This window comes from Mustela nivalis (genome assembly GCF_964662115.1).
Source record: "Mustela nivalis genome assembly, chromosome: Y".
Lineage (NCBI taxonomy): Eukaryota > Metazoa > Chordata > Mammalia > Carnivora > Mustelidae > Mustela > Mustela nivalis.
This window is the reverse complement of record NC_139041.1, coordinates 35686607-35702863: the sequence shown is the minus strand read 5'-3', so window position 1 is coordinate 35702863 and position 16257 is coordinate 35686607. Positions and strand designations below refer to the sequence as shown.

At 48.8% G+C, this 16257-nt stretch overlaps 1 protein-coding gene across 8 annotated transcripts in view; it reads left to right on the top strand.

Annotated features, from left to right (window-relative positions):
• Positions 1 to 2158: 2158 nt before the first annotated feature.
• Positions 2159 to 16257, top strand: part of LOC309856953 (glycogenin-2-like) — a 35943-nt gene continuing 21844 nt past the window's right edge. For 3 of the 8 annotated variants that reach the window (XM_082718761.1, XM_082718760.1, XM_082718754.1), the window contains exons 1-3: positions 2562 to 2696; positions 3380 to 3509; positions 8637 to 8778. In XM_082718761.1, coding sequence (XP_082574887.1) covers positions 3503 to 3509; positions 8637 to 8778 — 149 coding nt within the window. In that variant the 5' untranslated portion in view covers positions 2562 to 2696; positions 3380 to 3502. Of the gene's footprint in view, positions 2290 to 2338; positions 2697 to 2748; positions 2947 to 3041; positions 3118 to 3379; positions 3510 to 8636; positions 8779 to 16257 lie in introns of those variants that run through there. The other 5 variants (XM_082718755.1, XM_082718756.1, XM_082718759.1 and 2 more) reach the window with 5 other exon arrangements.

The following is a 16257-nucleotide window of genomic DNA, read 5'->3' as shown; positions in this document are numbered from 1 at the left end:
TGTTTTTGGAGGCTGGGGAGGAAGTGCTCCCAGCAGCTGGGGGTGGAGACCAGGGAGGCAGTCTGGACCCTATGGTGAACAGGATGCCCCCCCCCCCCCAGCTAGGCTGGAGCTCCTGAGAGGTGAGACCTCAGCAGGGAGCTGGGGTAACCTGACCTTTGCTCCTGATAATTCGCCCAGATGCCCAGGATGTGAATGTGTCCAAGAGCCGGAGCCTTGTGCTCTACTTGGAGAGAGATGTGCCCACTCTGTGGAGAGGAGGGAGGCTGCCCTCTGCACAGTCCATCAGCTACCAGGAACTCCAATGAGCATGCAGACCCCAGATGGTGCCCCCTGCCTTTTGTCTTGATTGTCCCACACAGACCCCCGAGACATATGTCAAGGAACCTGTGGGGGAGACCAGGGAAGGGAAAACACCCCCATTTCTTCCTTCAGGGCAGAGGGTTCTGCTTGGCTCAACCCCCAGCTGGCTTCCACCCAGAAGGTTCTCTTGCTAAAGGACAGAGTTTCTCAAGGAGGCTCAATGTCAGGAAACATTTTCAGTTGTTACAAGTGGGGGTTTTGGTGTTCCCGGCACTTGAATGTGGAGACCAGGGGTGATGCTCAGAATCCTACAAGATGCACAGGACGTCCCACCTCAAAGAATGGTGCAACCTCAGATGTCAGTCCTGCTGATGCCAAGAAACAATGCTTTAAAACAAGGGACTCTATCCAGTCACCCAACCATCCATCCATCTCTCCATCCAACCACACATCTGTCCATCCATCCATCCATCCATCCATCCATCCAACCAACCACACACCCGTCTATTTGTCCATCCATCCATCCATCCATCAGAGTTAGCACCCCAGGGATGATTCTGCTTCTCAGGGGATCATTGACAATGTCTGGAGTTGTTTCTGGGTGTCACAACTGATGGGGGAAACAGCATGCTTCTGGCACCTGGTGGGTGGAAACCAGGGACACTGCTCCATACCCTACAGTGCACGGGATGCTCCACATCATAAAGTGACCTACACCACATATCACTAGACCTACACCACTAGTCACTAGGTGGAAGTCCTGCTGCTGGGTAACTGCTAAGCCGTAAAAAGGGAACACTTTGGGAATCCACGTAGTAAAGGAGTCAGGAGCTGCCTGGGGCATTTGGAAACAGATCTCTGATTGTTGGAGGTCTGTCCAGGAGCCATTCCTCACCGGAGGGCCTTTGCACACAGTACTCCACAGTTTGCTCACTTGAGGCCAGAATGAGCCATGCCATGGATGTCGGGGGACACTTGGCAAATATTGGAGCCAACAGCGAGACCAGCACAGAGCCCAGGAAACCTCCACCTTCCCCTGGAAGCAAGGGGCCTGTTGGGGGCTGAGCAGGACTCATGTGGGACCTGACTCTTCCCCTGTATGTCCAGCTTCATGAGAATGTTTCTCCTCTTCCAGGCTGGTGGGCCAGGGATAGACAACAGGGGTACTGACACCAGAGGGGGCTTGCTCCAGATATTTCTCAGTTCCCGATCCTCCCACCGACCATCCAGGGGCTGCAGGGAGTTCGAGGAACCTTCTAGAGGCTCCATAGCCCTGCAGATACCTGCCCAGACCCCAGAAGGAATGAAGCATGCGCACACAGCCCATGGTGGGGACAGAGAGCTCCATGCGTCTTCTCCGTTTGGACAGACCAGCAATACCTTAATGGTACAGCAGATGTGCATCCCGGAGTCCCCTAGGGTAGAAATGGTCAGCGTGATGAGGTGAGTCCTACACTCTTGGTTTCCAGGTGGCTCTACCGAGTGCTTGACCTGCTTTCAATTTCTTAACAGCTCTGGTCCTATCTGTGGTGTGCGGTGAAACCCCCGACCCGTGCCTATCCCCTGAGGCTGGCGGTTATAGATCGAGATGCCGTCTTTATGGACGGTGGCTTCTAGAACTAGGGGACCTTCCTTTCTCTGTCTCTGCCCCTTCTTTTCCGAGGCCAGGGAACCTCCTTGGCTTTGGAGCATGCCAAGTTCCTGTTCCCTGTGGGGTCGCGAGTGGGCGCGCACGGACTCATCCACCCGCTCGCGGCGACCTGCGGGCCCGCACAGCCGCCCTCCTGCACGCGCACGCGCGCCCTCGCTCACGCACACACTCACTGGAGCCTCCGCCCATGCGCGCACGGATTCAACTGCTGAGGCGCCAAGGCTTCATTTATCTTGCGATCCTCTCCCGCGTCCGGGCGTGCGCCGCCGGTGCCTGACTCTTTCCTACGCCCACCCCGGGAGGGTGTACGATCCAGTGCGCCGCGGTCCCTGCGGGTAGGTTTCCCAGCGTGGCCTCTCCAGCGCAGCCGGCTGGCCTTGGGCCCAGGCTACGGGGCCACTGCAAACATTTACTCTGGAACGGGCTGGGTAAAGGTTAAATGTCCCAACCTCGACACCTCGGGCTCTCGGATTCCGCGGGGAGGGGGCCGCGGGGGGCAGGGGCGGGGCGCGGGATCGGAAGGCGGCCGCGGGCCCAGTACGGCTCCCTCCCGGCCGCGGGACCCGCGGCAGGCGGCGCGCGGGAGAGGCGGGCTGGGGCTGCGGCTCCTCGGTGGGGGACCCGCGCCCGGGAGACCGAGCGGGGGTGGGGCCGGGCTTCCGGCGAGCGGCCAATCGCGGGGCGCGGGCCGCGGAGCCCTCCCAGCGCCGACCGGGCCAGAGGCCGCGGGAGCGCGCAGGAGGTGTGGGGGGCGAGGGGTTGCGGGGGGCTCGGGAGCAATTTGGGGAGGGCGTCCGGGGAGGTGCGGGAGCGCTAGGGAGGCGCGGGACGGTGGGCGTGGCGAGGGCTGGGGCTGCGGGAGCGCGCAGGGGGTGCGGGGGCGTGGAGGCCGCTTGGTGGTGCTGGGGGCCCCGGGGGCGCACGGCTGCCCGAGCGCCCACGGCCGAGGTGTGCAGGGTGGGGAGTGCACTGGGGTCCTCGCGAGAAAGGAGGTGACGGGGCCGCGGGGCCGGGGTGAGCTCGGGACCCCAGGAGCGCGGAGGAGGGGCGGGTCGCAGCCGAGTCGCAGGTGACTCCATAGCAGTCGGGAAGTGGAGCCCAGGACGAACCAGAGCCGGGAGAAAGTGGGGGGCGCAGCGGGGACGCTTCTGAAACCCGGGCAGGCAAGGGCCTGAGGGTGTCCCAGGGCAGGGAGGACAAGCGGGGCGCAGAGGGTTGCAGGGGACTCTGGGGCAAGGACCGGGCGTCGCGGGGAGCCTAGCTGTAAGGCAGAGGCTGCCCAGGAGCACGGAGGGCGAGGTGCAGGGCGTGGGGGTCGTGGCTGTGGCTTCCGTTCAGTGGCGCACAGCTGACCCGGGGCGGATAAGGGGGCTGTGGGTTGGGGTACAGCTATGGGTGTCTGGAATGCTGAGCTGTCGCCTGCAGGCCTGGAAATCTGCGAGGGTCCCCTGGAGACCACGCCTCCGCTGGGCCCTGCCTCAGGCGGCAGAGTTCACCCACCACGCCCAAGAGAGCCCAGGCGCACGGCGGCCCCACTGTGCCTAAACCATGCCGGGTGAGTCTGCAAACGCCTTCTGTCCAGCCTCCCTGTTCCGACTGGTCCCTGTGAGATACATCTGCTCTGGGGAGAACCCCCCACCCCCGCCTTTGCCTGCACAATCACCCCCAAGCCCCTCTCCCCAGTGCCTCCCCAGCGTGTGTCTGGGTTTGCAGAGACTGGCCCTGCCAGGCGCAGATGGAGAAGGGCTGAGTCTCACCCGCCTGGAGGGGTCCATTTATAGCCTGGTGGGGGGGGGGGAGGGCTCCAGATTCCTGAATTTCCCTTCTGTAAAACGCAGCGTTAGGACTTTAAATGGGCTTGTTTCTGGAGCACAAAATTTCACTGACTGCTTTTCTGACCTACTGGTAGACAGATAGGAAGCTCATGTCCCTAAAAGTTTAGGAACACAGTGCCTTTGGGGTTTCCCAAGTTCAGACCACAGGCACACTTCGTTATTCCAGTAAAATGGAGTTAACTCCCCTCACCCCACCCCGCCAGCAGGGCAGCGGGCTAGGGATGGCCACAGGGCTGGGGCTTACGGCAAGGGCTGGCCCCCACCAAGGATCAGATTCACTCCTACGCACCTGCCTTTCCAGGGGGCTTGTGGACATCCGATGTGGACAGTTCAGAGGGCTAGAAATTACATAATGGGATTGTGGCCTTAACCCGTAAGAGAGAGACATGTTCTGTTTTTATCAAGAAGACCTCCACCTTGCCCCAGACCACACATGACCATCCATGAGCCCCCTCACACACACACTTTTTTCTTAAACAACAGGTAACTTTGTCTCAGAGGAGCAATCTGGTAAAATCACGGAGCAGTTTCCAGACTGCCCTCTCCCTGTCTGGCCTCAGAGAGGAAAATGGTTGAGGCGGGCCCCGAGGCATGGTTTCCTGTGGTTCCCGCTGTAGGAATCTACCCGGAGGAGAAGCAGAACGGGTTTCTCTGTTCCCGGGAGCCGTTTGCAGGTCCCCAGAACGAAAACCACTTTCCTCCCCCAAACCCGCGAGGGTCTGTATAATGGCAGCATTCAATGAGCAACCTTTGGACGCATCTCCATTAGCCTTGGAATGTGCTCGAAGACCTGACGTGGGTATTTGGGGAACAAAAACCACCTTTGAGTAAAAGGGCAGGGACGGAGGGGGAAGCTGGCCGTGTTATTTTGGGGAGGGTGGAGGGTGGATAGAAAAATGGAGCGAGTGGAAGATGCACAAGGACCAGAAATGGATAAAAATGAACCTTTCTCCCAGATTTGTTTGAAACTCTCAGTCACCACATTCTTTGGGTGGAACTTCATGTTGAGAGAATATTAATTTTTTTTTTCTTAAATCATTGCTTGGAGTACAGCCACTCGTGTTTTGTGTTTCCCCGAGTCCCCACCCTGGCGCCATGTTGGGGGACAGCGGACTCTAATTACGTCCTGGGACAGTCACGGAGGTTCTTTGATGCCACCATGAGACTTGGTCATTGGTAACTTCTTAAAAGCAAGACCGTGTGGCCCCTGGAGACCTGTTAATGAATTTCCATCCTGTTACCTTAAAATCCACTGGTCTGTCTTTGTGCCTCTAACGGTGGCTCTTCTCTTTGAGGGATCTCACAACATCAGGCGTGGGGCCCTGATGGCCAGCCTTCAGATGGGCACGTACGTCTTCCTTGCAGAGCGTGATTTTGTGTGTTGGGGTCGCTGAAGAGAGGGGGTCTGCTCTCCCAGGGTGCTCTGGTGTCACCCTGTTGACAGGACCATGAATCCTTCTATCCTAAGGACAGAGTTTATGCCTTCTGTAGACCCAGCACTATCTCTGTCCATCCTGCAAATCATGATGTGAGATGGGGCCCACAAGAGATGTGTCTAAAGGATTCTCATTGAATCAGGAAGCTGCAGGACAAATACCAGCCCTCTGTGTGTCACTTGGGGTCCCCAAAGCCCTCCCAGATGATGTGCTCCCCTCCATGAACCATGGAGCAGCTCTGCTCCCAGGACCTCCCGGCTTCCCCCTGCCTCACACGTGACTCTTTCTCACGTGGAAGCAGCTGATATGTTCAAACAAAGTAGGTCTGAAACGTGAGATGGTTGGAAATCTAATTGTTCTGGTGTCTGGTTTGATAACTCTCCCGGGAAGGAGGCCCATATTTATCAACCATGGTTGAGTCAAAACAGACCCCGACAATTGGATTGCGGTTTCCTTAGTGATCTTGAGAGGATTAAGGAGGAGGAATAATCTAGTTGGGTACTTTTCATGTCTTCCTATTACCTTCCATTCAGAAGGACCTCGATGTTCTCTTTAGAAATATCCAACCAAGATGGGTTGTGAATTTTATTTTTCTTTGAGGAGGATCCAGTTTGAATTGTTGACATAAGAAATATGTAGCAAGTTACAGTGATAGAAATGGAGCCCGAGAGGGTAACCAGGTGATTGCTCTGCTATTTTTTCTAGTGTGGGTGTGGCATTACTGAGTCTGCTTCCCAAGTTTAATGCCCCAATTTATTAGGGTCCTAGGGCTGCCGTAACAAATCCCCCAGATAGAATGCCTTAAAGAGTATATATTTTTTTCCTCCCAGTCCTAGAAGCTGGGAATCTGAGATCCATGTGGGGCTGAGGTTGGGAGTCCTAGATCCAGGTGGGGCTGAGGCAGGTTCCCCCTGAGGTCTTTCTGCTTTGTGTGTAGAAACCACGTTCTCCCCATATCCTCATGTGGTCATCCCTTTGTGTGTATGTCTGTGTTCCTAAGGACCCCAATCTTGGCAGATCAGGACTCGCGCCAGTGACCTCAGTTTACCTCTTTCAAGACCCCATCTCCAAATATGCCCATATTTCTGATTACAGCAGTTACATTTATGTCCTTACCAAAATGCAGCAAAACCAGTGTATGCATTAACCAATTTTGGTGACTTTGCTCTTTGTGTTATATTCTGTCTAGTACTTTCCCTTGAGCTAGTGCAGCTGCACCTTCCTCTTGTCTGGTCAATCATCCCGACATAGGGTGGTCTGTTCTGGACATGGGACTCTGTTGTCACCCTGAGGTCTCTAGAGGACCCCAGTCTTTGTTCCCATGTCTCAGATATGTCCATAGGGGGTGTCTCCTGCCCCTCGAACATCTCATCGATACAGGTGGATAGATATATGATAGATAAGATGGATAGATGGATTGAGAGATATGATAGGTGGATGGATGGATGGATGGATAGATAGCTATGATAGATGGATAGATTGATGACAGATAGATATGATGAACGGATGGGTAGATAGATGGATGGATGTATAGATGGATAGATAGACATATGGATGGATGGATGGATAGATGGATGATGGATGGATAGATGGAAAGATGGATGGATGGATGGATGGATGGATGGATGGTTGGATGGATGGATGGATGGTTGGATGGATGGGTGGTTGGATAGATGGATGGATGGATGGATGAATGGTTGGATGGATGGTTGGATGGATGATAGATACATAGACAGACATAGGAATGGATGGATAGATGGATGGATACTTGGATAGATAGACATGATGGATGGATGGATGGTTGGATGGATGGCTGGATGGATAGATGGATAGATATATGGATGATGGATAGATAGACACAGGGATGGATGGATAGATGGAAAGATGGATGGATGGGTGGATGGATGATAGATACATAGAAGGACACAGGGATGGATGGATGGATAGATGGATAGATATATGGATGATGGATAGATAGACACAGGGATGGATGGATAGATGGAAAGATGGATGGATGGATGGATGATAGATACATAGAAGGACACAGGGATGGATGGATGGATGGATGGATGGATGGATACGTGGATGGATGGATAGACATGATGGATGGATAGATGGGTGATAAATTGTAGATAGATGAATAGATGGATGGACTGATGGATGGATGAATGGTAAATAGGCAGACATAAGAATGGATAGATGAATGGATAAATGGTTGGATAGATAATAGATATGATGGATGGATAGATGGGTAGACAGGCAGATACATATATACGTACATACTCTGGGGAGCTGCAAAGTTGAGTTTGGAACTTTACTCTCTGAGAATAACCCACAACTCACGGTGGAGAGGCCAGGAGTTCACAGACCCTTCTTAATTTGGGAAAGCAGCAGCAGCAGGAGCAGCAAGAACAGGGAGACAGGAGCCTGTTGTAACAGGCGCATTTTGGGATTTACCCCCGTGGAATGTAGAAGGTCAAGGAGGTGGCCCCCCATTCTGGAAAGGGGGCCTCAGAAGTTTGCATTTGTCACGTTATATTTAGTGAGAACGCCAGTCCTCTGGGCCCCGCTTGCGGAGCTGCTGGCCCGGGGAGGGGAGGACGCTCCACTCTTTGAGAAGCGAGGTCTGTGTGTTCTCGCCCCGTGGTGCGTGCTGCGAATTTTAATTTCTGCACACAGCACGAGAGCCTGCACCAGATTTCTTTAAACTGTCTCTCTCCCGGCAACACGCTCCCGGAGGAGCAGGAATTAAGCCGGTTGGAAGTCCCCATGAAAGCTACCACCACCGTAAGGATGCGCTTAGACTGGAAATTGTGGTCAGTTGGATCCCCTGTTTGCATTTTGTCCTCTCCGAGTGAGACCCTGTGAAACTGGGCATCATGTTGTGTTGCTGTTTTGTTTTGTTCTGAGTTGGGCCGGTGTCTGGATCCTACTTCAGATACTTGGGCAGTTGCTTACAGGTTTTGATTTGTTTGTGTCTCAGATGCAGGTGTTTGGGGTGAGTTTTTTTTTTTTACACTCGAATGCAGAGAAAAATAAGGCATCACTCGCAGGCTCCTTACGCCGTCGGTGTGTTTCTGTGTGTGTTTGTGTGTTTTCAAAGTGAAAGATGTTGGGGGTGCCTGGGTGGCTCAGAGTCTTGATCTCAGAGTCATGAGTTCAAGCCCTATGTTGGGCAGAGAGATTACTAAAAATGGAAGGAAGAAAGGAAAGGAAGAAAGAAGGGAGGGGGACAGGGGGGTAGGGAGGGGGCAGGAAGGACATCGGTAAAGTGTTTCCATAAACATTGGTAAACTATAGAGCAGTTACTTAATTCAGCTGGTGAAGCTTCAGAAAGGGGTGACCACCCACCCTGCCACCTCCCGATTTCCACCAGGCTCGTGACTGTGGTGTCTTTGTCCACATCCGCAGTGTCTGACCAGGCGTTCGTGACTCTGGCCACCAATGACGTCTACTGCCAGGGCGCGCTGGTCCTGGGACAGTCCCTGAGGAACCAGCGTGCGACCAGGAAACTGGTGGTGCTCATCACCCCACAGGTGTCCAGTCTGCTCAGGTAAGTCGGGGAGATGCTCCGGTGCCTGACTGGTTCCTGTGGCTCTCGGAGGTCCCCAGAAGCATTGGTGGGTCTGGAATTTCCGCTGACTCAGTGGGCATTTGATGCTAAGTCCACTCAGTTCATCACCAAAGGAAGCAAGTGTTGTAGAGGAGGTGAGAGTTTTAAGGTTGGAAGTTGGAGCAGGTCACGTGGAGTTCTGCAGAATCTTGCATGTGCAGAATGGGTTTCTGTGTCCTTGTGCATCTCTGTCCCCGTGTGCAGTGTTCCCTGGGAAGATGAGTGGATGTTCCTGCACGGGGCTGTGCCATGTGCAAAGCTGTTCTGTGGTGGTGAGCACATGCCCTGAGTTTCTCACAATGGCTGAATGCCATGTCTTGAGATGGCCATGCAGGGCTTGAGATGGGAGGTCAAGGATGAGTCCATGGTTAGGTTGACAGGGTGGATGCCTATAGGTCCTTGAGCGTGTGCTTGCAAATGTGGACACCTGAGCTTGTTGGCACCCTAATTCTGTAGAGTGGGTTGTGCATTCCAGCCCGAGTGTGGGTTTGTTCCCATCTGTAGACACATGGACGGTGGTGTCCCCACAGTATCCTAAGTGGCACTAGTTCACTAGGGAGACCATTTGTTCCTTCTGGATGCTCCCAGGTGACGGACGTCATCTGGATGGAGCATGTGCATGGAGACTTCTTTTGAAGGGAGCTGCTGTAGGAACAGAGTTTCATGAATTTGGGGCATGGTCCGGATGCCTGCAATATGGAAGAACTTCCTCTTGGCCAAGGGCAAACGTAAAGAATGATGAAAGTGTTTAGTGATAGACGCGTGGGCATGAGGTTCTTCCAGTTTGTCTTGGCTGTGGGCGGTGTGCACAGGGCTGCGGTTTTCATGGGTGGGGTGAGCCTTGAAGGCAGGAGAGGAAGGTTAGAGGACACCTTCGTAAAGTTGGGTTGGCAGATGAGTCAGGCTCTGCATGAGCAGCATTTGAGGGCATGGGGAGGCCCAGAGTTTGCAGAAGCCTGGAAAAGTGTGCATGGGCTCATCTCTGGTATGAGCTCATCTCTGGCATGGCCCACTCTGGGAAGGGGTTGTCCCACTTAGCAGGGGACACCAGGAAAGGGAGCTGGGGCCGGAGCTGGAATTCAGTCTGGTTGTAGTAGTCACAGAGGATTCATTCCTCAGTGCAAAGACATGGGCCGTGGAGGGGTTTCCTGCTCTGTCCCTCCCTACATCATTAAACAAGTGATGTCAGGTTTGCTTGGCCAGCTCTCAGGGCTGAGATCTGAAAGGCCAGTTCTTATTCGGACTAGGTAGTCTGAAGCAATGAGAACCCACCCGCTCCTTGACGAAGCATCAGCCCACTTTTTGTCAAGGTGAAGGCGGAGAAGAATTTAAATCAAGACCGAGCAGACAAAATGTTTCTCCAGGTGAAGGCGGGGACAACATACTCAAGTTCAGGGAGAGATGCATCATGAAAAAAGTTAGTGCGTGGAACATAAGGACTTTGGAAAAGATCCCAGGGGCACTTTTAATAAAATTCATGGAAGTAGAGACTTGTCGATACACATGGAACTGCTAGGGTGGGCTGAGTCGAAAGGGTTCCAGCAGTGAGCTGAGGAAATGTTAACAGCAAATAAAAATTGCTACAAAACTAGACTTTTTAGAGACCCCATTCCATGCCACCTTCCCTGCAGACTGTGAGAGTCATTGATGTGGGAAATGTCAGTGGCTTCCCACTATTTGAGCAGAAGTGTGTAGAGTAGGAAGCTTTAAAACAGAGCGGAGTCTGCTCCCAAGCTGAGAGCAAATGAAACTGGCTTGGAAACAAGGACCTATATGAAAAAAATTCCCCATGGTGAAGAAACACCAGAAAAAAAATGGGTATCACCAGAGGGGAGCAAAGCAAATAAAGACCGTAAATGTAGATGTGTGTGTACTGACGATTTTCTAAGGTTGCGGTGATAAGGATTTCTGGATACATCCAATAAGCCATCTGGGCAAGTTTATCTGTTATTAGCAGTTGATCAGAAGTGATTCTCAAGCATATAGGTGTTTACGGATTTTGCTATTAAAAGAAAAAAAAAATTGTCGTCTGCTGGGTGAACATTGTATCAAAAACCACAACTTAATGAGAAAGATCTTTCAGAAAGGATAAATAAGTGAGTAAGAAAACCTGGTATTGAGGGTAAATAATCATCCTAAATATATTTACTAAACTATGCACATTTTATTTACTAAACTATGCACATTTTAGAAGGACCCATGTATCTGATGTGTGTATTTTCGATCAAGTTTTTTTTATATTTCTTTTAAATTTATTTATTTGACAGAGATCACAAGTAGGCAGAGAGGCAGACAGAGAGAGCGGAGGAAGCAGGCTCCCTGCTGAACAGAGAGCTCAATGCGGGACTTGATCCCAGGACCCTGAGATCATGACCTGAGCCGAAGGCAGAGGCTTAACCCACTGAGTCACCCAGGCACCCCTTAATTTTTGATTTAAATTCCAGTTAGTTAACTTACAGTCCAATATTGGTTTCAAGTGCACAATATAGTGATTTAGGATTTCGAAACATCACCCGGTGTTCATCATGACAAGTGACCCCCCCCCCACCTTATCCCCATCACCTCCTTAACCCATCCCCCACCCATGGCCTCTATCTGGTATAGTTCTCCAATAAATGATGGACAGAGTTATCAGGTCACACGTAGAAGAAAGGAAAAGCAGAAACAGTCGTACAGTTTTCTAAGTGTAACAGCCCAGACAAGGAACCCTACATAATAAAGAGTAGAATTCACATTTCAGATACACTGCTCAAGATCCTTGGTGCCCCGACAATCACCATATAAAGCATATTTAAAAACACTATTTGATAACAAGCAAACACAAAGAACAGAAGAGGGAGAGTATTTTTATAGTTTTCCTAGTGTTTAACTCACAAATGAGGCAGACACGTGAGTAAATTGATCTAATGAATAATGCATGAGGTATCTCTTAAATGTTATGCATTATGTAAATGGTAATCTTTGTTCTCACCAGCATGGACCACTTAGAAAAATTGATTTTCTACTCTCAGTACGAGGAGGCATTTAATGTGTCACTTGGAGGAGGAATTGAAAGTTATAGTCTTTGACTTTACTGTAATAAAACTAGACATTAATGGCAAGCTGAATTTAAAACCAGCATTACCCTTGGACATTTTAAATCAGAAATTGCTAAACACTTCATAAGTGAACAAATCAAACCTTGAATTCTATGGTGCTTTAAAAAAAAAAAAAATATTCGCAATATGAATGCTACCTCTAGAAACCAAAGGGGAAAACTAGAAGCATTCCAGAGAGAAACTTTAAAATCAGCGAAGAAATAAATTATCGAGGTCAAAAAAATCTTACACTAAAACAAACAAAAAATACAGAAAGCAAACAATTCAAAAATTAAAATCAGTAAAAATTAAAATTAGTAAAGAAATTATCTAGTTGGGAAAAAAATTAAATTAAACAAAAAATAAAAAATTAAAATCAGTAAAGAAATTATCCAGTCAGAAAAAAAAAAATTAAATTAAACAAAAAATACATAAGTCAAGAGAGAAGAGATTCATAAAAACTGAAAACGGGGAACAGGAAACAAGTCCAAATGTTGGATTATCTAAGAGTAAATTAAGATGACAGAAAACACAAGTATCCAGAATTAAAGTGAAAAAGTAGTAATTTGCAAGCAACTTCGATTTTAAAAGCAAATAGGACACAGAGCACTTTGCTGGTGAGACTGATGAAATACACGATTCTTGTAGGGAAACTCAGATGACCCTGCATTGATACTAGAAGGCATAGAAAAGACTGCTCACCAGTACCCCAGGGTAGAAAGCAGAGAATGCTATCAAAGGCTTATCTAGTAGAAGGTTCTGAGCCGGGGCAAGTTATAAAGCACGTTCTGTTAGGTTGGGTCCAATGAATGGATTTCCATGAGATAGGAGCTATCTCAGAGCCGAGGGAGCAAAAAAAAAAAAAAAAAAAAAAAAAAAAAGAATGTGTTCATTTATTTTAAGAAACCATCCTAATCTTGATACCCAAACTTGATTTACAGGTTTGGTTGTGTTTTACATGTAGATGAGAAAAGGCTTGACATACATAAGAGTAGGAAGACCATGCGAGGTATATCATAGAAAAATAAATGGTGCCCTAAGGAAGACAGTTCATGACCTCTGTATAATTCAGCACATCCATGTGTACCAAGATGAATTCAGGTAGATGATGAGTGTAAAGGTAAAAATTTTTAAGGATAGAAAAATCTTAGAAGTCAGTAAATCAGGGTGTCTCAGCCTGGGCAGTATTGACATGTGCGTTTGGATCGCTCTCTGAGTTGGGACATCCTGGGCACTGGAGGGTGTGGAGCAGTGTCCCTGGTCTCCACCCACCTTATATTGGTAGGATCACCATCCACAACCAGTGTCTCCAGACCTTGCCATAGGTGGGTCATTCATCTCAAAGATGGATTCATTCATCTGAATGTGGGGAAACTGTCTTAAATGAAAGCAGAAGAGGCCACCAGGACCTCTAAAGGTCAGAAATACTATGTGTAAAAGTAAATGATCAAACAAATCAACTAAGGTACACCTTTACAAAATCTATCATGGGGAGGAGGCTTCTTGGTCTAAGTAATAGCCAAAGAAGTCTTAAAACCGAGCGTCACAAATGGATGATGGATCTCACAATGGTGGAGGGTATGAACCATCAGTAGGTCTATGGGGGATATGTATGACCAGCTAGGTTGTCAGCTGTCTTTGTAAATGTTGGTGTTTTGGAGGACAGACCTTTGTCTTTGACATCAAATGACTTCATTAGACTAGAAGCAAATTGGCTAAAACCCATTCTCTCCAAAGTGTTTCAACTTAATCAATCTTCACAGTATATTTCCTCTTGCCAAAGATGAGCTCTTTGGTCCCTAGAGAGAAACGCATCCCTTTGTCCAGATGCCTGACCTTCAGAGTCAGACCGGAGGCTCCAGCAGACGCAGAGCAGGGGATGCTGTCCTGAGGGACCAAGATGGGAAACACGGGGTCTTTCTTGGTTGCCTGCTGGCCCGTCAGTCACCCTGGTGATTGGAGGAAGTCATACTTTTTTCATAGAACGGTCCTGATAAAACCAAAAGGACTCCAGAAGAACACACGACTTTCCTCCATTCCTGTCTCCTCAGGGTCCATAAAAGCTCTCCACACTGACTTTCTTCAGTCTCCTGGTCCACTCAAGATGAACTGTAAAATATTCAGAAACATCCAGGAATCTTGGGAAGGTTCAGGATTATAGAACGAGTTAGCATTTATAGGACCCATTACATACTTTGTAATCACTGGGAGAGCTGAGGAACAGTGCCCTGTGGTTCAGTGACAAATAGTGACTGGTGACTGAAAGTGACCAAGGGTGTGGGTATGAGGACCACCACTCTGTTTTTCCAGGCTGTGTGGCCCAAGGGCAGAGTGGGGTAATCTTTCTGCAAAAAGCTTCAAATTATAGTCTTGAGATTTCATTCCCAGCCCAGGCACTTATTTTGAGAAAACGGGCAGAGCTGAACAAAGGGATTTGGGGACATACATCACAGTCTATTTGTAGCAACATGGAGTGATATTTTTTTGCCTTCCACCCTCCCCGCCCTCGCTCCAGGATCTTTATACAACCCTAAGGATGCCATAAATTCCATAAATAACTGGGTTAAAAGCAAGGGAACCTTGGCGATGAGATAGTGCTTTCTCAGAGATGTAGGTACTTTTAATAGCATTTGATGAAAAAGCATCGAAAAAATATAAGATACAAGCTGGTACAGGATATAACAGATAGATCCCGGAAGCACCAACATCTGCTTCCTAATGGAAGTTTCAAAAGGAGTGAAAGAGAGAGAACAAATTGTAGGAATTAACTCCTCTCCTATTTCGGCTCTGAGAATGCTGTCCCTTGAGTGTCGAGCAGAATGAGCGGACACACATGTCGATACCCAGGGGTGGTGTTAACAGAGCACCAAGAGCAGAGGAAGGTGCTAAAAGCATTTCAGCGTCGGTCAGGTTGAGAGAGTGGATGTCTCGGATTTTCTGGGCAAAGGAATTTCATGTGTCTGTCTACAGAAGTATAGTTGATGTAGCGTAGTACATTAGTTTCCAGTGTGTGTGGCACAGTGATTTGATGTTCTGTGCATTATAGAATGCTCACCAAAATAGGTAGGGTCACTGTACAGATTTTTGACAGTATTATTTCTACATCCCCTGGGCTGTACTCTTCACCTCTGTGACTTACTCCCTTTATAATGGGAAGTCTGTACCTCTTAATCCCTCTCACCTGTTTCACCCCTCCCCCCACCATCCTCCCAGGGGGGCAAAATAATTTTGCTGTATCCAGCCAAATCTGTATCCAGCCAAATCTGGACAATTCAAAAGCAAATTAAAGAAAGATGTTCCACATACATAAAAGCTTGAAGATTTTACCCCTGGATGATGTTTGGGAACAGAATTACTTGAGCATATCCTCAAGCACACTGAATTGTAAATCGAAGGAAGAAAAACTTACAATAAAGACCTAACACTAAGCCAATGATATGAGTCAAACTCAAAGTTAATTGTAACTGTGTTGAGGCACAGTTATGAAAATAATCTGGAATTTGCACTCCGCGCAGAGATGAATGAGGGGGGCCGAGGGGCAGACGTGAACCTAGGCTGAAGTTCCTGTCTCATCTGGGGTGAAGATAGAGATGCTGTCTTGACATTCAGTAGAGAATATAAGCTTTAAATAATGTGTGTCAAAATACGAGGGTGGTAACCATTAGAAGACTAGAAAGGATATGTACAACTTCCCAAGCATTAATGGAAAATGCATGGAATGTGGGAAAAAATGTTATCCCTGCAGTGGATGGTGGGAAAGGATTAGAAAGAAGAAGAGACTCTGATACACATTAAAAAAAAAAAGGAGGGGACTCCGCTCGAATATATCAATGATCATACTAAAGGTAAACGGGTTTAAAACCCCTTTTAAAGGAGAGAGAAGTAGACATAAAATCCAGCCGTATCCTAGACATGTACAGGAGGCAACTTCAATCACAACACAAAGTGTTGAAAATAAAGGATGCCTTTGAGAGTATATGATTCTGTTCCCAACCAGGACTTAGTTATTATACCTGCCCTTGTGATTTTCCATCTATGACTTTTTCTCCTTCTTTCCTCATGTGTCACGACCTTGACAGTTTAAGGAGTACTAGTCATTTGTTTTACAGAATTTGGGGGGGCTTGCATTTGTCCATTATTTTTTCAGTGGTAGATTGAGGTTATGGGATGTTTTTGTGTTCTGTTACTGGCGATTTAAACCTTGATCATAGCATTAAGGAATTATCGGTGGGGTTATGATTTTTGTCTTCATAATGGATGGACACCTTGGAGGAGATACTTTCAACATATGAAAATATGCTGTTTCTTTCAAAACCTTTAGCCATTCATTTTAGCATCCATT